At 35.6% G+C, this 25775-nt stretch overlaps 2 protein-coding genes across 2 annotated transcripts; both read left to right on the plus strand.

Annotated features, from left to right (window-relative positions):
• The first annotated feature begins 11832 nt into the window (after positions 1-11832).
• On the plus strand, positions 11833-14589 carry LOC130047591 (uncharacterized). Its single transcript, XM_056142919.1, has one exon. It carries the CDS (start codon positions 11833-11835, stop codon positions 14587-14589), a length of 2757 nt encoding a protein of 918 aa, XP_055998894.1.
• Positions 14590-24282: 9693 nt separating this feature from the next.
• Positions 24283-25194, plus strand: LOC130047720 (uncharacterized). Its single transcript, XM_056143099.1, has 2 exons — positions 24283-24530; positions 24724-25194. The coding sequence occupies exons 1-2, from the start codon at positions 24317-24319 to the stop codon at positions 25128-25130; spliced, it is 621 nt and encodes a 206-aa protein (XP_055999074.1). The 5' UTR covers positions 24283-24316; the 3' UTR covers positions 25131-25194.
• Positions 25195-25775: the final 581 nt, after the last annotated feature.

Below are 25775 nucleotides of genomic sequence, written 5' to 3' on the forward strand. Positions count from 1 at the left end.
CTAAATAATAAAGAAGAGGAGGAGTGACATCAACTTGATGTATAACATGTATTTATTTCGCGGGTTTCAGCAACAGCAAAAGTCAAAACCTTATGTGCCCGATGTTCCGGATTTTTAACAGCTGTAAGAGTTACCGCTCTTTTACTGCAAACATTAGTCAAGTTATCACATATCATACGACACACCGGTAAAAAATATGGGGGTAGCTGAAACCCAATAACTACATGTCACAAAAAGGCTACAAAAAATTACTCACATGGTTTCACATATTAGCAAAATGAAAAAAAAATGCATCAATTTAAAAGTTCCTAGGAAAAAATAATAGTTATAAAAGAATTCATAATGTTCAAAACTAATTCAGAAATGTTTAAAAACTTACATGGTGGTCTACATCGAACGATGGCGAAGGATAGAACATGCTGCTCGAATTGCAAAGGAGTGTTTGAAGTGAAAACTTGAGAACAGGAAGTACTCAAACAGAAAGTGAAAGTTTACAATAGATAATCCATACGTCCTTTATAAACAGCTTGTATATGTAATAAGTTGTAATAACACATCCCTCGATAATTAATTGTATATATTTACACAATTTTAAAAGTTGTTACCAATGTAGTTTATTGATACTTGTTGTTTTTTGTGATGTGTTTTATTTGTTTATGTAATATATGTCTCTTGATAAAGACGCGGGTTGCGTCGAAAATTTGAGTTTTAAATAACCAACAGTGTCATGGCTTTTTCAGTGCTTTTATAAATTTCTTTACTGGTCTTGTATCTTCTCAGATCCGACACTTTAAGAAAGTAGTGTGTTGTTGGGTTTTTGTGCTTTATATATATATAAACTTCGATAAACTCAGGTTTGTTTGATCAACATAGATGTACAATTGAAAAAGAAAATGTATTCCTGCTGTTTGATTTTATTTCATGAATTCCCCAGAGTAATAGAAAGTTTAACTTTTAACAGGCACCTAGTTGAGACAAGCATTAAGTTTTCAGATACCTTAACTTGCTAGTCAATCTATTGATGTGTTGTGAATCATATTGTTCAAACATTCAGGTACAAAGCATGTCTCTTTCATGGCGCAGCCATCCTCAAATGTAAAATTAACGCCTGGGGATTTCCTTAAATTTGGAAGAGTTACAATCAATAGAGGGAACGGATATGACAGTAGGACTGGTGCGTTTACCGCCCCTGTGACCGGAACCTATACCTTTGCTCTTACTTTTGGTATGCCTACACCCTCCCAAGCCAAAGAGTATCTGGGGTTAATCATAATGCATAACAATAAGCAAGTTGCACATTTGTGGGCTGGATGGAAAGGAAGGTGGATCAAAACCTCAGAAAATGTTGTTGTTGATATGACGAAGGGAGACAAAGTGCGCATGAAGGTGCACACATGGCCGAAAGAATAACAGTATATCGCAGATGGGATACGTTCCAACTTCAATGGATTCTTAATACAGTGAAGGAAAACATCTCTATAATGAATCTGAAAAGAAAATTAATAAATAAATGTCTGGAAAACAGCAGGTTAATTGTTTTAATTAGTTGATTTATCTCCAACATAACAGTAAATATGGCACTGGAAATGAGTAGTCCTCGTCAAACTTTTTCCTATTACGATCATAATCTTTGAAATACATTCTTTGTTGACACACTGCCATCTACACATGTAATCGTGTTCACATGACCTAAAAAACAATATGAGTGAACTTTATTGTCACTTGAGTATTGATACATTGAAGAGAATGTGTAAATATATCCGGAAAGTATAATAGTCAATGAACATTTTCTTTCGAGAACAGGGATATTGTTTCATGGGACTGAAATAGTTGAGTAATCTTAAATGTCTTATTACGGTAGAGGGACCTCCGTGGCTGAGTGGTTAGAGCATCGTGCTCAAAATCACACGGCCTCTCACCTCTGGTAGGCGCGGGTTGGAATCCCGCTCGCGCCGGTTAGTGAGAAAGTTGCCCAGTTTACTTTCGGAAGGTCGGTTGTCTCTTCTCAGGTACATTGTATCTGGGTTATCTTTTCCACCAACAAAAACTGGGCGCCACTGAAAAATTGTTGAATGTGGCGAAAAACATCAAAAATCAATCAAATCTTATTACGGTACAACCTTCTATGATTCATCAGGAACAGAGGAAACCATACACAAGACGCGGGATCCGGTGCAAAGAAGGAATAAACATCCCCTGTCGAGTAGTAAGCATCCGTAATGCTCAAATAGATTTACAATTATCTTAAGTACAGATAGCATTGTGATAACTGTCAACGATAGTCGTCGGTGGTCTCATCAGTCAGGCAATAAAGACTAAAGTCTTGAAAGAGTTTTATCTTTATATAAAAGCAATCAATTTTACAAATATACAAAAATCTTTACAATTTACAAATTATCAAAAAGAAGAAAAAACAAAAAAGTATATGACATGGTGAAATCCCTAGCATTGTCTGCCCTTCCTACGCCATTGTGTAATGCTCCTCCTCATATGCCACGTCCTATGAAGACGGCTCCTGTCCACTGTCCACTGGTCTAGTTCAATTAACGCAAAAGGAGGGTAATTACATTGGCACTCTGTTTTTCCTTTTAGTTCTTACAAGTTTACTGTTATTTCGGATTTCCAAAATTTCGGCTTGAGCATCGCTGAAGAGACATTATTTGTCGAAATACGCATCTGGTGCATGAAAATTGGTACCGTAAAAGTTTTACATTGCAATGGTCTGCTACTGGAGAACTGTTTGAAGATTACTGGAAGTTAGTTGGAAGGTTGTTGGAATATTGCTAGAACCGTATGAAATAACGAGTACAAACGTTCAACATACATACATACCTATTTCCTAATTGACATAACTGCGGACCATACAATCCTGCAAGTAACATACTCTATATCACTCGCTCTACAGGCTTGGATTTCACGGGGGGGGGGGGGATTCAAACTTCAGTTTGTGTTTTCTTTTATTTGAGCATTCAAAATTTGAGTAAAATCTCAGACGGAAGTCCAAGTTTCGACTTAAGTTCTTTTTGAGATAGAAGTAGATACAGTTTCTACAATCATCTGGTCCAGAAAATGAATGATTTCAGTAAGGGTCCCAAAATTTGGCATTAAAATAAGGAATATATAAAACTTAAACTACGTTAAATTTGATCCAAACTTGCTTTGTGTTATACAACAAGACCATGAAGTAAGCATAAAATTGCAAAAATGCCAAAATCAATGAAAAAAATCATAAATCCAGAGGAGTTTTTTTCTTCAAAAAACATACAGCCCATGCATTGAGCAAATTCATATTCAATACATTTTTTATCTTCTATTCATTTCAAAATTAAGGATTATCTCCTTCGTGCATAGCTCTTATCCTTAGACGAATTTGACTCCACTTTTTTGGCACTCTGTTTTTACTTATAATAGCTCTAGCAAGTTCATTGTTATTTCGGATTTCAAACATTTCGGTTGAGCATCACTGAAGAGACATTATTTGTCGAAATGCGCATCTGGTGCATCAAAATTGGCACCGTATAAGTTTTACATTATGACCCCTGGGTCGAGGCCTCTGCTGGTGGACTGTTAGTCCCCGAGGGTCTCTACAGCCCAGTAGCTAAGTACTTCGTTACTAGCTTGAAAATACGGATGTATATTTAATTGCTGTGATAAAATTTAGAAATTCAGTTCAAAATTAAGGATTATCTATTTCGTGCATAGTTCTTATCCTTCAACGAATTTGACTCCACTTTTTTGGCACTCTGTCTTTCCCTATAATAGCTCTAGCAAGTTCATTGTTATTTCGGATTTCAAACATTTCGGTTGAGCATCACTGAAGAGACATTATTTGTCGAAATGCGTATCTGGTACATTATTACACATTATATATTAATTTCATTTTGCTCAATAATTTGTATGAAGTTTAACAGTTATCAAGCTCTTTTTGAAAGAAAAAACGGTGGAAAAAATGTCTTATTCATAATGTAAATAATGCTAGCAAATAAGCAATAACTTTGATTTAGTTGATATAGTATACTTGACATATATTTAACTTACTTAAAACACAAATCAAGCTTAATTCAATAGAGCATTTCGCAAATTATATGATCGTTATAACGATCTAGTTTGGAAATACAACCTATCATTGGGTCAAATGCTGTCTGAAGTGTTTCATACCGATTGTCAGGCCGTTCTAGGCACACTGATTTTGACTACGGATAACTCCGTTAATCTGATCAAGATATAGGACTCAAGGCAGGTGTGACCGGTCGACAGGGGATGCTTACTCCTCCTAAGCACCTGATCCCACCTCTGGTGTGTCCAGGGGTCTGTGTTTGCCTAACAATCTATTTTGTATTGCTTATGAGATTTGTGAGATTGATCACTATTCGTTATCTTCACTTTTCCTTTAAATCAGAGGATTTTGGGACCTTCTTGTGTACATAATCGTACCTTGTTCTTCATATCTGCACCGTTAAGTGTATCAAAAACAGTCAATATACCTGACAAATAAACACGGTATCAGACGGCACACTACAAATAGACGTAGCACAATCCGCTTGTAGAACAAACGGAAAATACATTGTAGATCTCCGGTAGGTAAACAAGTATATACGTAAACAATAACCGGAAAACACTATCAACACGTATACAGCTACAAATACTCAATATACAAGAATTAAATGATAACAAAAATCGAACTAACCCCAACTGGAGATTAGATATCGTACATGAAAACTAGCATAACCTCGTGCTGGTGTAGCAATCGTGCTACTGTTGACCCCGATTCTCTCACAAAAATGCAAGGATACTTATAGAAGGTAAACAGAAAACATGGAATATCCCGGGTTAAGCCATTATTGACCAATACCTGTAATGAATGAAAATTATGGCACCAAGAAGGGTTACAAAATTTCATGTACCCCATAGGAATATTTATTTACATATGAAAAAGCATTTATAGAGTGTAATAATAGCTAATCTATGAAATATTCTCAAATCTATTTATCGAACAATCTGTCTCCCATTGATAAATATGCCATCATAAATCTTGCGATCGTGGACAAATTAGTAAGGGAGAAATCGTATTGAAATTTTCATAAACACCCCCGCATACCTGCTAAATATTCAGAATGTTGTTTCATCTATCAATGAAAATATAATATTTGCATTTATCACAAAATACCTGTTCTTATTTTACAATGATTAAACCGATTGAATTAGATGATTTTAAGACAGGTTTAAGAATTTATATTTATCTTTAAGTAAATGAATTTTGGGCTCAAATGAATTACACCTAATTGTAATACCGAATTACATTAATGTTTTATTCAATATGGGAAATTATTGTACTTTAGTCATCAAAGAAAATACACTGCATGTTGTTTTTGTTTTTTGTTTTTGGTTTTTAGGCTTGTCAATCAATGTTAAAAGCGGAGCGAATTAGGACATGCCTTTTTCGTCCAAAGAGCTGATCCAAAATGTACGAAGTGATAAAAATAGACTTAATTAATTTCAAGTGGAACGAGTTAACCATATTACATTGACCAATAGTAACGCTAACTCGTACCCAGAGAGATTCTATTTTAACTATGCATGAAGAATGAATAATTTATAAAATATAATAACAAGGAAAAAAAGTAAGAAGAAAAAAATCTAATAAAGAAAATAAACTATGTAAATGAATGAACACTATAAAAATGAAATAAGAAATGAACAAAAATTTGAGAGAGAAATAATGTAAAGAACGAGTTTGAATAAATAAACAAAGTGGACCAACTCCAAACAAAAACAAGGAATAAGCAGCCTAGGAAATTGAATCAACATCAGACATTCCCGTACTAGGGTAGACGTGCAAAAAACATAGAATCACGGAAACTGATAAATGGGTTTTACATGTAAGCAATCGGTTATGAAGGTCAAAGTAATTAAAAGGGATGGGCTGATTGTACACAGAATTGAAAAGAAAAAAATGTGTTAAAAAATGGTCATAGTACCACTGTTAGGGACATGAGCAGACGAGTAGGTCTAGATGAAGCTTAAAATCTAGTAAGGGTTTAGCCCGTATTCATCCTGGTGATGTCAGTAGGTCTGTTGATACCATGCGGTTTTAACATTGATTGGCAAGCCTAAATAAAAAATGTAGTCTGCATTGTAAATACGTTTGTAAATTAATGTAGTTGTAGAGCTAGATGTATTTATAGGTAGTTTTTGTTATTATTCTCTGTTGATATTGGCCATATTATGTAATTCTTTTCATCTGTCCTGAAGAAGGGACGGGTCGTCCCGAAAATTTGACAATCTGGTTGTTCGTGTCGTTGGTCATTTTAGTGCTTTGTATATTTTTTTTGTATTTGACCTTGTATCCATGTTGTGGATCCGACACTTTTGGCTATATATTGTTATCTGCAACGCGTTGCGTAAACGTTTTGGGGTAATCAAATCCCGATTATATATTACAATACCAAAATATACATCCGGTTCGTATTCTCTATAAGAGATTAAACTGACAAGAAAAAAATTCTATGAATATCAAAGAAATTGCATAAAATCTAGAAATATTTATGAACAATATCGTATGCTTCAAGCGGCTTATTCCGTTATACCATTTCTCTTTTAATTCATTTGTTCCTCTTTCATATGTACATGTCTATATCAACATTTTAACTAAACATGTGCCCTAATTATCATAAATATTATTTACGATATTAAAATATTACCATCATATAAAAACATGAATTCAAAGCACATGTAGTAATACTTTTCTTTGCAACATGGATATATCCTGCTGCCCCGTATATCTTATATGAAAAGGTGAAAGATCACGAATAGTGATTATTCTTATAACTCCTATGAGTTGGGCAAACACGGATCCCTGGATATGCCAGTGATGGGATCAGGTGCCTAGGAGGAATAGGCATCCCCTCTCGACCGGTCACATCCGCCTAAGCCCTATTTGTTGATGAGGTAAACTGAGTTATCCGTAGTAAAAAAAAAAGCAGTGTACCAAGAAAATCATAACAATCGATATGAAACACGTCAGACAGCATTTGACCCAATGATAGGTTGTATTGGCAAACTAGATCATATTAAAGTCCGAGATTTTCAAACGGTAGGTTTTCCCCATGTAAGTTAAGTAAGGGGCGGAGCTAATTTAAGGCAGGTGTGAAGCCCCGAGCCCGATGAAACCCTTGCTTGTATATACCGTCCCAAATACACAGGATGTTATCTGTGTTACCTGCATTACCTGTACGTTTTTGTAAGATTGAAAAATTCATGGTAGTCATTTTTCTTGTGCAAGTTAATCGAAACCTTGATAATTAAATCTAATGATTTAAACATGTAAAAATTAAAGCTCGATAAATTTATCTTATATAAATGAGAACGCTTAGGCAGAATATTCTTTAGTCTAAGTGTTCTTGTATCCATTTAACTGCCTCCGTCAGATACCCGGTATTGTCGATGGACTGCCAAACATATAGTTTCCGACGCGAGTTCCTGCGTACTGTGGTAGATTTTCTGGCTATGTACCGATCATCGTCCCACGTCCCGTGATGACTACATGTATATATTCCAAAAACCATGTTTCGAGGGAAAATTACGCTTATAATTTTTTAAATGAGTGTAAACAAAATTTTATTAACGTACAATGTATTTACTCTTAATTAATCTGTTTAGCATAAAATCGATGTCCGTGTAAATTATATTCTAACAATCCATAATAATTATTATCAATCGTACCCATTCCTAAGCATACCCTACTATATTCTATTGTAATTAATGTAATTGTATGCAAAATTTACTACTATTATTGTATGACTATCTCTACATGAAAATTCCCTCTCCAGTTGGATTACGCGGTAAGCATCAAAAGATTGCACGGGCGCCTTGATCGCCTGATAAGATAGCTAAGGTATACACAAAGACTAGTAACTAAATGTCCATCAATTTCTAGCATCCATTGTGAAGCTCAGTTTCTCCTGATTGACAGGGGTTCACGGGCCAGGTAAATTTGAAGGCGGTGCTTATTTTCTCGGTCTTTAAAACGACAATAGTTATTGTAGATATTGACAGTCTGTACTTTGAAAGATGCATAAATGGTTTACACAATGGATGTTGATTTCAACCCTAATAAAGCAATAAATCTTCATTTCACTCGGAAAATAATTTTAAAAAAACCCCACACATTTATATATGGCAGCTATGGTAATCAGATAGATATTAACACTTAAGTATCTTGTTTCAGGCAGATTGTGACGGATCAAAAGGAATGTAAAAATCTCAGTTTTCTTAGAGTGTTCAAATGCATATCAAATCGTGAATCGTTATTGAATTGGCCTATACTTTTCATTCATTCGACCAGTGTTCGAATATGCAGATGTGTGGGATGGGTGTGGTGGTAATGTTGAAAAAAGCTTGGAAGATATTCAAACAAACTGCAAGGACAAGAAAAGGAATGAGGTGTAAATCATTCGGGTATAAACTCAGAGTCCGGCTTTATGAAAGGTGGATAACTTTAATGCAGTGTTTAATTGAGTGTTCAAGTTAACCAAATGGTTACGTATTTTTCAAAAGTGATACATTCGTTAGCTATGCAATGACAATAGATACCGTCAACATAAGCAACATTCTTCGTCATAAAAGGGTTCAGTCGTATATTCCAACTTATTTCAAGTTCAAGTCTACACCCTGTATTTCCTACAGCTATACTTCTACTATTGCATCCAAACTTTTTAATTATAAACAAACTTTGCAGTGCTTAGATATAGACCATCTTATACGTAATCCACCAACATGTTCTTGTTCTTCATCTTCTTTCAACTACAGTCCAGCTGGACATGTCATTACTGGTGATGTTGATATAGTTGAAAATGAGGACCTCAAATCACTTATTCTTAAAGGTCCTAAATACAGAGAACCTCGGTCTTTTAATTGGTGACAGAACTTCATCTCTATTATGAGTTCTGTCGAAGATTGTGCCAGACGATGGGCTAAATGTGAAAAAGAAGAACTTGATACAGTGTTAGAATGGGTTAAAAGCATAAGAGGGATATTAAAATCCCGCATTAGACACATGAAAACAAAAGTACGTACCATCTATCCTTCTGTGGTTAGTAAACCAGAAGTGATAAAAGAATTAGATAGGTTACATGAGGAATATGTTTTGGTTCCAGCTGACAAAGCTAGTAACAACATTGTCTTTGTTTGTAAGGCTCATTATTAGAACTGTATTTTAAACGAACTTGGCATTAATTCCACTTTTGGTAATCATACTTATACTCCAACACCCTTTCAAAAGACGAAATTCTTCAAAACCATGCTTCAGTTTTAGACACATTTATTATCCCAGTCAATGGGTCGAATGAATATGAGTTACCGTACCTATACTGGATTCCTAAACTACATAAAAACCCTTACAAACAAAGATACATTGCTGGATCCAGTAAGTGCTCTACCAAGCCCCTATCTTTGCTCCTCACGAAAATGTTAACAGCTGTGAAGGAGAAACTTCAAACTTACTGTGCGACTACATATGCCAGAAGTGGTGTTAATCAAATGTGGATTCTAAAAAATTCTAAAGAACTTTTAGTAAACTTGAAATCACAGAATTTTTCCCAAATCAATAGCATTAAAACCTATGACTTTTCAACACTATACACGACCATTCCTCACGATAAATTAAAGACTAGACTTTTTGACATCATAGACAGTTGCTTCTTCAACAAAAACGGAAAACGGAAATATTCATATCTAGTGATCAGTCATTCAAAAACTTACTTTGTTAAACACCACTCTGATTCCACGCACAAGTACTCTGAAGTTGAAATAAAAAATATGCTAGAGTTCCTCATTGACAATATCTTCGTGGTCTTTGGTGATCAGGATTTCCAACAGTCTGTTGGAATTCCCATGGGCACGAATTGTGCTCCTTTGTTAGCTGACCTGTTTTTATATTCATATGAAGCAGAATTTATTCAAAAACTTCTACGTGAGAAGAAAAAATATCTCGCTGTGACCTTCAATTAGACTTTTAGATACATCGATGACGTTTTGTCTATTAACAATGATAGCTTTCATTCATATGTCGATTTGATATATCCCTGTGAGCTCGAAATAAAGGACACCACAGAGTCGTCCACTTCTGCTTCATATTTAGATATTTTATTGAAAGCAAACATTAACGGCAAACTAAAAACTCAACTGTATGACAAACGGGATGATTTCAGCTTCTCCATCGTCAACTTCCCACATTTATGTAGCAATATTCCATTATCACCTGCATATGGTGTTTATATATCTCAACTGATTCGATATGCAAGAGCTTGTTCTGGGTATAGTCAGTTTTTAAATCGAGGTAAGCTACTGACAAACAAGTTGATGGTACAGGGATTTCAACAGTCTCGATTGAAGTCAGCATTTCGCAAATTCTATGGTCGTTATAACGATCTAGTTCGTCAATACAACCTCGCATTGGGTCAAATGCTGTCTGACATGTTTCATAGCGATTGTTAAGCCGTTCTTGGCACACTGATTTTGACTGCGGATAACTCCGTTTATCTGATCAGGATATGGGGCTCACGGCGGGTGTGAACGGTCAACAGGGGATGCTTACTCCTCCTAGGCACCTGATCCCACCTCTAGTGTGTCCAGGGGTCCGTGTTTGCCCAACTATCTATTTTGTATTGCTTGTAGGAATTATGAGATTGATCACTGTTCGTTATCTTTACCTTGCATGCAATGACAACGTGTTAACTCTAACCCCGTTAACACATGTGATAAAACTTAACGTGAAGGTTTAAAATCTTAACACAGTGATTCAATATGGCTGTTCGATTATCACTTTTACCACCTCAAAGGAAAAATGTCTTCTCAAGCAGGGATGAATAAACGTTGAAAGAAGAAACAAATATAGGTTTGGAAGAGATAGGGGTGAATTAGTTGGAAAATTTGCTAAGGAATGACGTTGAGATGCCCACCAACTGAAGTAGTACAGCAGCAGGCAAAGCTTTACGTTAAAAGTAGTTTTCTTTAATTTAAAGGGAACAAATTATGTATTCTTTTGTTTTATGTATCAATGTTACTACGAATCCTATCAAAAATTATCCTAATACTTAAATTCATTGAGTATATGCTCCCACCTATGTAGGATATGAGAAGTGTACCGTTTGTAAGGCGGTGGTAGATGTGTCGGATATCATCGTTTGGAAAGCTGGGCAGTTCATCAAATGTTCAGTCACTGAAAGTTTAAGAACTTCAGTAAAGGAATTATCACAAAGTTACAATGCTGCATAGAATATTTTATGATTATGTAAATAATCCAGACTATTTGTATGAACGTGATGAGCATTACACAATATCTAATAACAAATATTAACTTGTAATTAATTCCAGATTTGGTAATCGTACTTATACTCCAGTTGTCCTTTCCAAAGATGACATTTTTCAAAATCATGCTTCCGTTTTATACATATTTAGTATCCCAACCAATGGAATGGATAAATATGAGTTCCCGTAGGAATACTGGATTCCTAAACTTTACAAAAGCCAAATGTTCTATCAAGTCCTATCTTTGCTCCTACATTGAATAAACATTACACGCATGCCCACGTAATTCATATAAATAAATATCATAATCTTGATAATAAATAGGTATAACAATTTTAACCCGGTTACATAATCAGTTACGTTTAAATATGCAAGGTGAAGATAACGAACAGTAATATCTGCTTTACAAATACAACCTTCAGTGTTAATTGATATGGTGCACAGTGAACAAATTATCTAAAATCTCTTACCAAACGAAGCATAAATTGCATGTAGAACACTTAAGTGTTCAGACCAAACATAAAAATGGAGTTGTTTGGGTTTGTGCTTTTGATCTTCATTTTCCAACCAACCTTGAGTCTTTTCGAGAAAGATTGTGTGGATCAAGTGACAGTTACGAATTCGTCATCTTTGAATCAAGAATTCTTGGTAACTTTATTTAGCAACTGCAGTGTCACGCCTGTGTCTAAAATGCTAAGACACGATATCAAAGAACTTCTAGATGCCGGAACCAAACTTATCATCTATGAACTGAAGTTTCGAAACCATTCCGGAAAGATTCCGGGAGAATCGGAATCTGACATTTACAAACCTTTTCTTTGGGAAAGAAGTACTGGTCGGCATGGTCAAGGACTTCTGTTTTTGAAGACGGGTTTCGAAATACTTTCACTTTCAACTCTGAGTTACGGCACTGAAAATATGAAAGTAGAATTACAGGAAGAACCAATAGGATGCTTATTACAAAGGGATATAAAGGAAGTAGAGAAAGGTCTTCGACATATTTTACTGAATGATTTCCAAGAAATCTCACCAGACGGAGCTGGTGGTAGTCTTAGTGACAATGAACATGTCTGCAACATGCACATCAAAAATGTAAACAACAGGGCTGTTTTCTACCACGTGTGTTGTTCTAAAACTCCTAAAGGTAATATCGTATGTAGAGAACTTGTGAAAGACATATGGGTCCGTCTTTTATTCTACTGCATATATTTTATCAACTTCCTTGTCATTATGTTTTGTCCGTATCTTATACCCAAGGCGTGGTATCAAGACAAGTACAGAACTTTGAAGTACGAATTCAACTGTGATAACCAATTCCAAGTCAGAGTAATGAAGACTTACCGAAACAACCCGCCACCCATGGACAAAAATATTGTGAACATTGACGACCTGTCGCTAATGAATGCGTTTAAGGAACAGTTGGATGAGATGGATGAAGATACTGTTTATGCACTCACCCTTTCAAAGATACATCTCAACGTTAAGCATGAGCGTTTAATTCCTCCAAACGACGTTCCAGTTGGAATTATCAGATCCATTTACGATTCGTTTTTTCGTTGTCAAATCCGGGAAAGGGATTCTTTAAAACCATGTTGCAACCGTAATATGCTGGAACCTTTCAGAGGAACTCTGTTGATTATAAAACATTTAAAGTGGTATCACTGTTTACAAAAACTTATGTTCATTATTTCATGTATAGTGGTCATGATTCCATGGATTTTGAGAATAGCCATTTTCTATCGGTATGAATACAGTGAACACGATGATAAGGACAATGCTGCACGTGACCGCAAGTTAGCAGTCCACTTTGCATACTTTTCTGGCAGCATGTTAAGTTTTTTAACACCTGTTCATGGCATCTTTATTTTTTGCTATGTTGTCCTGATAGCAGACGGCGTTCTATTTGGACTTCTAGAATTGATAAGTTCAGAATTGAAACGAAACATTGAAATAGTTCTTCGAAAGTGCTTCGGAGACATGCATGAATCTTCGTATTCGAGATCATTCGGACGGGCTATAAAAACTTTGCTTTATCCATTCAAGGAGTGTGGAGTTTTCGCTTTTTTCATCATAGCAATATACTGGATGTTCGTTTTACCAGTTATTATCATGGTTCTAGCATTTTATTGCATACCAACACTTAACATCGCGTTGCGATTACTGTGTCATCTGATCATTGTGATACTCCCAAATTTTAAATGTGTAACCAGATTGAAAGAGAAAATGGGCGAATATGACCTTCCCAGAAGAGAAACTGTTGCTCGTCTGTCTACAATAGCCAGTGGTGGCTTTCGTGCTGTACAATTTATTGCCATTCTATTGAGCATATTAGCGTTGGTCTCCTGTGTAATTTTAGCTGTTGAGGTAATTGTTTTCTTCGTTGAGATGATAGTCTACACCTTGATTGGTGTCATTCTCAATGCTTCTCAAACTCTGAAATACGTTTCCTTACTCTTCATGTTGTCGCTGTATGCTCGAGACTGCTTTGGTAGTGTTACTCAGAAATATCAAACTTTTAATCAAGTCATTCACAAGACACTTCTCGGAAGAGCGAAAGAACAGGTAGACAAGGTGGCATGGCAGACGGAAGACAGTCAACCGAATACTGCCTTCCAGATCAGCGTTGATGACCATGAAGACAAGGCTCTACCGATGGACCCCTTCCCTCACATGTATAATGGCGTCCTGAAATGGAGAGTTCCACGTGTTCTGTTATTCTTAGATAATCACGATAAACCTCACATTACTCGAACATTCTTTTTCAAATCCGCCTACATTGATCACGTGGGTTGTCCTGGAAGTCTATACAAAAACTTAGTGAGTGCCCTGCGTCAGTTTTTGACAATTATTCTATTTCTTTTGTTTGTGATAATTGTTGTAATGGCCTTTGGAAACGAATACTCAGTTTCTGGTGTTAATCAAATGCTGGCCACACTCGCCGGAGGTTTTCTACCATGGGTTTTCCGCAACATTCTCTTCAAGCCTCCCGTTGACGTGGAAGTAGACACCTCTAGTCTGAGGTTTCAAAATCTCTTTGATGACGCAATAAAGAATTACAGACAGAACTGGCCGGTAGCTGATATTATTGCAGATTCAAAGGAACGTGAAAGTGAAGATGTAGGAACAATGGGGAATTGTTCTGCTAAAGGGTTTTCTGCTTACATGGACACTGGAAGTGTCACAATGTTAAACGAGGAATTAGTCCGTGAGAGAGAAAACAACATATTGATTGTGAACATGTTATCTAAGGTAAAACGTAAACGTGACATAATAGATGTTTGATGGGTAGATTCTTCCTTCTTTTCAATTGAACGTTATATTGTGTTTAATATTGAGGGTCTCTTTATGGTATATCTCAAATTACTTTATTGAGATTTTTTCTTTGACATACAGCGAAATCGGTAACTTGATGGCTTTTTTACATATTGGAATGGCAATATGACTTACATAAAATGTCACCCACATTCTCCCTTTCTTGGTATTCCATATATATTTGTTTATATCCATGATGTACACATGCAAAACTTCAGATTATGAAATAGAGTATTGAACAGGAAATATGGATGGATACATATCGGGTGTAGAATTTATATTTTTTTTTTATTCATTTTCTTAGCTATTTGTATGGTGTATTTGTCGAAATAATAATAAAACTATGTAATATTCAGTTAATTGATCTTAAGGAGTACAGAAGATGTATTGCTCAAATTAAGCTGTGAAAAAATTTGTTTCGCTTGAAAATTTTCATACATAGTATAAACTCTGTTTTCAACATATGAATATGAAACCAGATGAAACCCTACACAAGCGCGGGAAATCAGAATTAAATGATATTCCAACGAGTAAGTACTTTTTAATACGTGTTTGAATTGTTGCACATATTATTTGAATGAGCGATATCTTTGATTGAAATGAATTTAAGAGCATTCTAAAAATATATTTTAATAATTTTGTGCATTAGTTATGTTATATCTATTGGTATCATATACAGTGATTAACACCTGCTTATTAAGAAGTTACTTGGAGCTCCAAATTAAATGTTTTTCATGTAACATAACTGAACTCTCTCCGTATTAAAAATAGATAATGATTTTACGAATGCAATCGTAATGTCTCATGCCGAATAGTTGACCAAAGACAAAATGAACGGTCGTTCATAATTTCAATATTTATAAATCAGTATTGTGAATGTGTTTATAATAGTAGTTTTTGTCGTGTGCGACAATTTAAGGTAAAATTTTGAATACGTGTCGTTTCTTCTCGTCAAACGCAATAATTGAAAACATAATGCACTATATGAATGCCAAACAGAAAAACTCCTATATTGTAAACAGTGGCCTGATTTTTTTGACATTTTTAAGTAGTGTACAACCTAATTTCGGTAGAATGTTGAACTTGTAAGGCGCACACTTCCCAGAACAGTCCTGGACCACTCGATATCTGACATAGTCATCACAAAACATATTCAACCAAAATAAAGAAAAACCTTTTCGTGTTTTTCCAAGTGTCTTTACATGTAAAACTTATACGGTACCAATTTTGATGCACCAGATGCGCATTTCGACAAATAATGTCTCTTCAGTGATGCTCAACCGAAATGTTTGAAATCCGAAATAACAATGAAGTTTTAGAGCTATTATATGGAAAAACAGTGTGCCAAAAAAGTGGAGTCAAATTCGTCTAAGGATAATAGCTATGGATGAGGGAGATAATCCTTAATTTTGAAATGTCAGTATATCAATATTTAAACTGTTGATAAATTATTACACAAAGTCGTAACATTGACTTCTATAATCACAGGAAAAAATAATAACATTTAAAATATCAGATCAATATCGTATTTTCTCGGAAGGGGGATGTCCTTCGTTGAATGGGATATAAATAGATATAATAATTATAAATCTTCATAAAATGATAAAAATGGGCCTAAAACTATTATAAGTATAACACCGAAACCTACACAATTTTATGCTGATCTTATTGTAAACAAATCGCATCTTCTCGACTTGTCGGAAAGGACCAAATTTGGTATGTAGCATCTGTAGGTGAAGGCGATTGGAAATTGTAAATTCCATGACCTCCCCCCCCCCTGCCCCCGGGGGCCTTAATTTTGGGGTAAAACTGCAAAATTGAATTTCTTTTAAAATCGACTTCTTTACACCTGGGCACCTAGCAGAGAAAAGTGAGTATATAGTAATGATGAGCAACGAAGCTTCTACCAAAATTGTAAATTTCATGATCCCCGGGGTAGGGTTGTGACCCCAGGGTGGGGCCAAACTTACTTTATAGTGTCTATGTGTAAAACACTTAAATAACATCTCCTTTCGTGCTAGTGATACTAAATTAAAACTAAACTGATATTAAGAAAGAGCAGGTAGTCCTTTACCAAAATTGTTAATTTGATGATACCAGGGGTAGGGGTTTTGGTATCAGGGTGGGGCCAAAACGGTCAGTTATCAAATGTGTGAACAATACACATTTTTAACTCCTTCTTGATAATCGTCATTCCAATTCTCTTCAAATTTGGTATGAAGCATCTTTGGAACAAGTGGGGAGTAAATTCTATATATGTAAATTTCATGCTCTCTGGGGTAGGGGTTGTGACCCCAGGGTGGGGCCAAACTTACTATATAGTGTAATAATATCTTCTTTAGTGCTATTGAAGCTAAACTGAAGCTAAATGGATATTTCGAAAGAGCAGGTAGTCCTTTACCAAAATTATAAATTTGATAATCCTAGGGGTAGGGGTTTTGGTATTAGGGTGGGGGCAAAATGGTCAGTTATCAAATGTATGAACAATGGACATCTTTAAGTTCTTCATAACTACCAGTCGAATTATTTTCAAAATTGGTATGAAAAATCTTTGGAACGAGGGGGGCATAAATTGGAAATTTTAGGATTCCTGCACCCTTGGGGCCCTAGGGGCGGGGGAAACTGCTAGAAGTTGAACAATTTTCGAAAATCTTCTTCTCTACAACCGCACATGTTCAAGAAAAATTAAATGCATAGTGATGTAGAGCAGGATAGCCTCTACAAAAATTGTAAATTTCATGATCCAAGGGGTAGGGGTTGTACCCCAGGGTGGAGCCAAACTTGGTATAGAGTGTTTATGTGTAAATAAATAAACATCTATTTTAGTGTTTATTGATACTAAATTGAAATTAAATGAATGTTTAGAAAGAACAGGTAGTCCTTTACCACAACTGTAAATTTGATGATCCCAGGGGTAGGGGTTTTGGAATTAGGGTGGGGCCGACCTTAATATATAGTATGCATGTATAAGTTTGCTGATTTGTATAAAATCTAAATGCATTCAATGGAATAGCAGAAAATAGTGTACAACAAAATTGTATTTTTCACAACCCAGGGATTTGACTCTAAGATGGGTCCAAGTTAGTCATATCTTTTAATGTTTTGATGTTAATACACCTATTATATTATGTACAGCCTTTCATCAGTGTATGCACTTTTGAGGGTATTGAAGTTCTAAGAATTCATCTTGTTTTATACTGTTGCTGAACATTAGAATTTAGCTTAGCTATTCAGAACAGGATATTTTTTCTAGATTTCATAGCCCTTAGGAGTAGTGATACTTCTTCACTAGTACTCAGGTGACCGATGAAGCCTGTAGGCCTCTTGTTAAACTTCATGCCATTCCCATAGACGTCAAATATTTTGAAACTGAGTGTGCTCTAGAACTTCGGGCTTTCTGTATTTTTTCCCTTATTTGTTATTTTGACATGTTTATATATAAAGTTGGAAACATCACTCTCGGGTTTGATATTCACAATTATAATTAACGAAATGAAAAGGGTTTGTTTCTGTCAAAACAATGATATATCTTAATAACACCCATCGACATCACTTCCACCCACATACCAGCTGATCAAGGAAAGACAACTCCTATACTACTCTTAATTTACAACTACCTGGTCAGGAATTGCATTGAAAAAATAACATTTTATGAAGATTTTCTTTTCTTTTTTTATTGTCTGAATTGGACACAGATTTTGCATTGTTCCTTTTCAAAAAGGGAAAGATAAACCTGCATTGAAATATCATTTGTATACATAATCAAGGACGTACTAGACGTTTCTGACATTATCTATGAAGTTATTGATAGGAAGACTTCTTGTATGATTTTAAACATTGATTCAAATTTTTAATTGTAGTAATATTATCACACTCAATATATTGGCCTGGTTAGTTTATTTATTAGATCCCCTAGCTAGTGCTTAATGCAAGGGTTCCGGGTTCGATGCCTCATTCTCCTAATATTTTTTCTTTCTTTCTTTGCTACAGTTATGGCCAGTTAAAGAAGACTTTACATTTTTATTTGCAACAATCAGCAACTATCACAATATGCTAACTCTACAACGAATATGGCGCTATAAACCCAACTTTCCACATGCGGAGCGAACGCTCTACCTTTAAACCACAGAAAATTCTTAGGATGAGGTGAATACTCCAAGTGAAGCAAGCAGTAACAAGAAAGTCACACCAACAAAATCCATTTGTAACAAGAGAGTCAGACTCAACGGATACCCATTTGGAGAGTTTAGAAAAGAGATGTATTTTTGTTTATGTTCTATACATTTTTCGGTTTGTATGGAGTTTATTAAACGAAAAATCATACATCTTTCCATTTTACTTTTTGTCATGTGTATTGTGCAGTAACTTTCAAATTCAAACTTATTTTATGACTTATTTCCACACACGTTTCCATGCCATGCAATAACTTATAGAATTTGAACTTTATAGACACGCCTATTGATATGACAGACATATGTGGGGAAATTCCTTGATTTTAGTCATCAAAGAAAATACACCGTATCAATACCACATGTAATATACAGAAGATAGATGATGTAAACACTGACAGCAGGTAATAAAGGTACGCTTTTACAGTCAGATACTCTCATTTGACATTACGAATCTTTTAAAAAATTATAGGTTTTGAAGTGATGACATATCCCATGGAAACGAATCCCAATCAATAATAACAACTGACTTCAACAATGTATTTGTCGCATTAAACAAAACGATAGATGGGTTCAAAAGTCACACTAGTCTGTGTAGTATTTTAAGTCTCATTTGATAAGTATTCCCTCATGTAGGATCGACGCCAGCTTTTGGTGACGTGCCACACGTTGTGAACTACTTAGGGTACTCGAGACAGTAGTGGTGGTTGTTTATCGCGCCAACACTTTAGTGTAAACATTCACACACAGAAATATAATATATGTAATCCAATATTCATTCAAATAAAGTTTAAAAGAATGAAATAACAAAAAAACATTCACCTTCATTAATCTTGTTGAACTATTGGAGAGTGTGATTTGGAAGTTAGATATATGGATTACTTAACATTTGTCTTACATCTGTCAAGATCAACACATGGGCTTTATTGAAACCACTTTGTGTACAAAATATGCACTATCGTACGCACTGCTTTTGAAGGACATTCTTTTAAATGATGGTCGACTAGTTTAATCAATATCAGATGCACAGATGGTCAGTAACATATCCTGCTGTAAAGTGTACCATGTTTGAGTTTGAAATTGTCCAATAACCACCATACGCTGTGTTTAAGTTTCCACACCTCACCATTGACGTGGTCAGCATGCATCTATTCCTAGACTTCTGATTATTATTATTATGCTAAATTTAAAAATGTTGAATATGATAACATAACAGCGAGGTACATACATGTACATATGAATGAAATTAAGATACATATATTTTGTTGAGTAAACCATATGTTATAAATTAATAAGAAATGTGACACATTAGATTTCATACACAAAATTGAATTATATTATTGACCTATGGAATACAGTATAAGCAGTCAGAATAGATTAGGTTGCTTTTACTAACAAGAGGCCCAGGGGCCTTAAAGGTCACCTGAGTATCATGTAACAACCTTCCAATGTTTGAATTAGGTTTGTGTTTAAATATAAGAATTTTACTTTTGGATGGAAGAAACATTGAATAGCTATGTGGTCAGTCCCGCCTTTGCACCAGAACCCCTGACCCAGCGGCCATAAATTTCAGTTTTGAAAGAAGTATCCTTGATCATCATTATCATACTATTAGTTTGTCTACTTAATATCCAGCAGCAGAGGAGAATATTTTCAAAGAAATAAAATGCATTTTCACTATATGATCAATAGGGCCATGAATTTCACAATTTTAAAAGAGGCATCCTTGCTCATCCTAACCATGCTATTGGTTTGTCTACTTAATACCCAAAGACAGAGAAGAAGATTTTCAAAGAAATAATGCATTTTCACTATATGACTTATAGAGCCCCACCCTAACACCAGAACCCCTGATCCAGGGGCCATGAATTTCACAATTTTTAACAAGAGGTACTGTGAGCAATGCTCACTAAGAATACCCCCGCTTACCCCAATCTACAAAAGGGTGTTGGTAATAGGTATAAACTACCTCTTTTCTGAGTGTTGCTACTTCGATGTCCAGTGCGACTGACCTTTGACCTTTTGACCCCAAAATCGATAGGGAACATCTAAATCCCATGGGTAGTCCATATGTTTGATATGGTGACTGTAGGTGAAAAGGATAACGCTTTAGAGCCCGGAAACCATATTGCTACTTCAATGTCCAGTGCATTTGACCTTTGACCTTTTGACCCCAAAATCGAAAGGGAACATCTTCATCCCATGGGTAGTCCATATGTATGATATGGTGACTGTAGGTGGAAAGGATAACACTTTAGAGCCCGGAAACCATATTGCTACTTCGATGTCCAGTGTGCTTGACCTTTGACCTTTTGATCCCAAAATCGATAGGGAACATCTTCATCCCATGGGTAATCCATATATATGATATGGTGACGGTAGGTGGAAAGGATGATGCTTTAGAGCCCGGAAACCATTGCATCTACAGACGGACGGACGGACAGACGGACAATTCGATTCCAGTATACCCCCCACAACTTGTTGCGGGGGGTATAAAGAGGCATCCTTGCTCATTATTACCATGCTATTAGTTTGTCTACTTAATACCCAGAGACAGAGAAGAAGATTTTCAAAGAATTTCTACATTTTCACTATATGATCAATAGAGCCCCACCCTAATACAAGAACCCCTGCCCCAGGGGCCATGAATTTCACAATTTTGGTAGAAGGCTCAACGCTCGTTATAATTATGCCCACAGTTTGGCTTCTTGATGTCCAGGAGAAAAGAAGAATATTTTTTAAAATTACACTCATTTTGATGGTTTTTGCCCCACCCCTCAGGCCCCAGGGGGGCAGGGACCACGAATTTCACAATTGTTGTTCCCCTCCATACACAGATGCTATATGCCAAAATTGGTTGAAATTGGTTCCGGGGTTTCAGAGAAGAAGCTGAAAATGTTCAAATGTTAACGAACGACGCACGACGACGGACAAAAACAAATAGCAATAGGTCACCTGAATGAATTCAGGTGACCTAAAAATCTTAAATGAATCTTGCTCTTGCTGGGTTTCGTACATTTCAAATATTGGTCCAATGCGTTGTTTTATTGCCATATACAGCTGTGTGTCTTTGTGAAAACTGGAGCTCAGCAGTGGTGGTGATTCCTTGTTATTAATATTGATGTTATTTGGAAATAAGCTCCTCTACTGAAATGAAACACTGTATTGTACTTAACACTAATTCATATAGTATCAAGTTCATCAGGACTAAAAAAAACATGGACTCAGTGACAGGATTTGTTTGATTTTAAATAATGTTAGTGTATTGAACTAAATTTTGCTTAACATTTTTTATATTTTGATTGATAGTGATTTAATGTTAAAGTTTACGTTTAAACATTAGTTTAATGCTCACAATGAACTTGCTAGTTATTGCTGTCATATTCCGTCTCTTGAAATGCAAAGCTAGAAAATCAAATAGACCAGCATAGGGTATTTCTTGATTGTCTTTCGAATTTTACAATGTTAGAATGTTTGAAATGAACTCGCGTCTGACATGTAACGAAAGGGTATGCTGTGAAACTGAGAATTCTGTTACATACTGTGCAAAAAGAAAAACGACGAGGGTCGTGTCCTTTGAAATAGTGAAGTTTTAACATTCAATTCAAGATAATTGACTCAGATATTGAAGCAACAATTATTTTGTTTATTCTTACTTTGTGGATCTTTTGTAAACTATTTCCCTTTTCAAAGCAGAACTTAGAAGGAAAAAAAATCTGAAGCAGTGAATTACAATTTCAGAACTCTTAAACATCCATATCTCCAATATTGAATGGCTTTATATACAATCTGAAATCACATGTGAAACTTTCAACCAGCCGGCATGATCAAGAAGTTATTTTAGGGCTAAGCGATGTTCGAAGTATGTCTTAGGACATACCTAATTAATCTTAAGTCAGTTACTTAAAACCATCGAAAATTGACGGCCTCGCTATAAGTTCGTCCTAACTTTAGGACAGGGTAAATAATCTAAGTTTGTAAACATGCCGACAGTCATTATAGTGATGAAAAGATCTCACAGAAAACGTGAGAGGATATTTAGAGACATTGACAACCCCAATATTACTTAAATGATGATGCTATCGTAAGTGTAGTTTTTCATAATCTTTGATCATCCATTAATGACAAAGTTTTGGAGATGATACTACAGAGTTCCACTTTGTGATCACGTACATTGTCAATATCATTTCCATTTTATACAACTGGTTCTCAGATAATTACCAGGGATGTTCACGACATATCTAGAACTAGTGTAGGCTGAGTCCTTAGTGATATGAACCGATGCCTCATACATCTCATTCTAAACACGTGGTAAAGGTAAACAATGATGGCTGCGAACCAAAGATGACAAAATCGTCAATGTTTTCAATTTCTTGTCGCATATGTAATGACAACAACTTAAATAAATACCACCGTTTCCTCTCTCTAGACGATGTAGATCGGCCACGTTTGTGTGCTGTCCGAAATTCCTTTTGAAAAGATAACATTCTATTGGACAGTTAATTTTAACATATTTGAAAAGCTACAATCGTCAAGGGTTTGTGTGGAGGGTACGTAATCACAAAACCTTGATTTGTGAGGGTGTCCAAAATCATTCTTAACTTCTCTACGATTTTAATGCTGCTATTGATTAGACACACACATGCATAAAGTCACCTCTCGCCGTTTTAACGATTTAATTTACAAATATATGTAATAAGGTTGGATGCTGTTTGACGTGTTTCATACGAAGGCTGGTTTTCACTACGGATTAAACTGTTTATCTGAGCAAGATATAGGGATCATGGCGGGTTTGACCAGTCAATAGGAGATTCTTACTCCTCCTAGGCATACGATCCCATCCCTGGTATACTCTTAATTTTCTATTCCTTACAGGGACACTTTTTTGTAAATAGGGAAAACTCTGATTGAAGGTGTGTATGACATTGATTTAATTTCATGAATGTAGTATCTAAATTAGCTACAGTAATGTGGCCCTCTCTGACTTCTTTTTGGGAGGACTACAAGTCGTTAGGATCTTCGTCATTGTGCAGATGCAGAAGTGATTCACTCCCGCGACATTTTGATCATTCTAAACATTTTATGGTTTTCTATGTTTAAAAAGAGCTATTTAAAATTGAAATATTTGAAGAAAAAAACATATAGATATGCACTAATCATGCTTAGTCTGAATTCCAATTTTGAATGTTTTCCACTGATAATTTATGCTTACATCATTTTATGTCTTATTAACCTTCCTCAAAACATACTGAATCATAATGTAAGTGTTTCATTCTCACACATGTCACTCCATATATTGACAAGGTCGTGTTCCCCATTATTAAGAGAAAAGTGTTCAGGTCTATCAAATGATAAAATAATCACAAAATCTATAATCTCATGTTGCAATTTAAGGCACGAAATCCTCTCATCAGTGGTCATGCACGGTCAGCTAGATTTTACGTTCTGTAAAACAAAAACCTATATATAATGAAAACAAAATGCTACTCGAAATATTTGCACGTTGAAGTTTGCAGTGAAACGTTAAAATGTTACAGGTGGTTTATCTGCTGATTTGTATGGTTGTCTTGTCTCGATCTGACTGTCCGTGTAAGAATGAAATAAGAAACTACAACATCTGCACGAAGTCTGCCAACTCATGTGGTCTTCACCTCAGCGAATTTGAAGAGTGCATAAAGGACAGATTTACTTCTATGGAGACCAAGATAAATGCCTTGAAACACGCTAATGGAAATATCCCAGGTTTGTGTAATCAATAATATAATAGATGTACAATTAAAAACAAAATGTATTCATGCTCTATGATTTTATTTCATAAACTTACTGAAGTAAACTTTTAACAGACACCCAGATGAGACAAGCGTTAAGTTTAAGAATAATTAACTTACTAGTCAATTTAACTTTGTAGTCTAAATCATGTTGTTCAAACATTCAGGTATAAAGCATGTCTCTTTCATGGCTCAACCATCCTCAAATCTAAAATTGGCGCCTGGGAATTTCGTTAAGTTTGGAGGTGTTACAACCAATAAAGGTAACGGATACGACGGCAAGACTGGTGTGTTTACCGCCCCTGTAGCAGGAAGTTACTCCTTTACTCTTAACATTGGTATGCCTACACCCTCCAGAACATCGGACTACTTGAGGCTGCAGATACTGCATAATGAAAAGCAAGTTGGATATTGGTGGACTAGATGGGTAGGAAAATGGGTCAAGATCTCCGAAAATGTTCTTGATATGAAGAAGGGCGAAAAAGTACGGATCAAGGTGTACACATGGCCAAGAGAATTTCAGTATATCGCTAGCGGGATGCATTCCAACTTCAATGGATTCTTAATACAATAACGGAAAATATTTATGTATTGATTCTCAAAAGAACATTTTACGAATAAATATTTTGGAAGCATCAGCCTAATTGTTTTTACATATTTCATTTATTTCCAACAAAACGGTAAAATGAAAGGTGAAGATAACAAACAGTGATCAATCTCATAACTCCCATAAGCAATACAAACTAGAAAGTTGGGCAAACACGCACCCCGGGATATACCAGAGATGGGACGGATACAACAGTAAGACTGGTGTGTTTACCGTCACTGTAACAAGAACCTACTCCTTTACTCTTAACGCCTAGGAGGAGTAAGCATCCCCTGTCGACCGGTCACACCCACCGTGAGCCCTATATGTTGATCAGGTCGGTAAACGGAGTTATCCGTATTCAAAATCAGTGTGCCAAGAACTGTCTAACAATCGATATGAAACACGTTAGACAGCATTTTACCCAATGATAGGTTGTATTGCCAAACTAGGTCACTGAAAATGAGTAATCCTCACCAATATTGTTTTCCAATTACGGCCATAACCATTGAAGTAAATTCTTTGTTAAAGCGCAGCCATCTCATATATTACCTTCTAAAAAAATATCAGTGCAATTTCAGTCACTAGCGCATTGAGATTGATCACTGTTCGTTATCTTCACCTTGCATTGAA

The sequence above is a fragment of the Ostrea edulis genome, chromosome 7, assembly GCF_947568905.1.
Source record: "Ostrea edulis chromosome 7, xbOstEdul1.1, whole genome shotgun sequence".
Taxonomy (NCBI): Eukaryota; Metazoa; Mollusca; class Bivalvia; order Ostreida; family Ostreidae; genus Ostrea; species Ostrea edulis.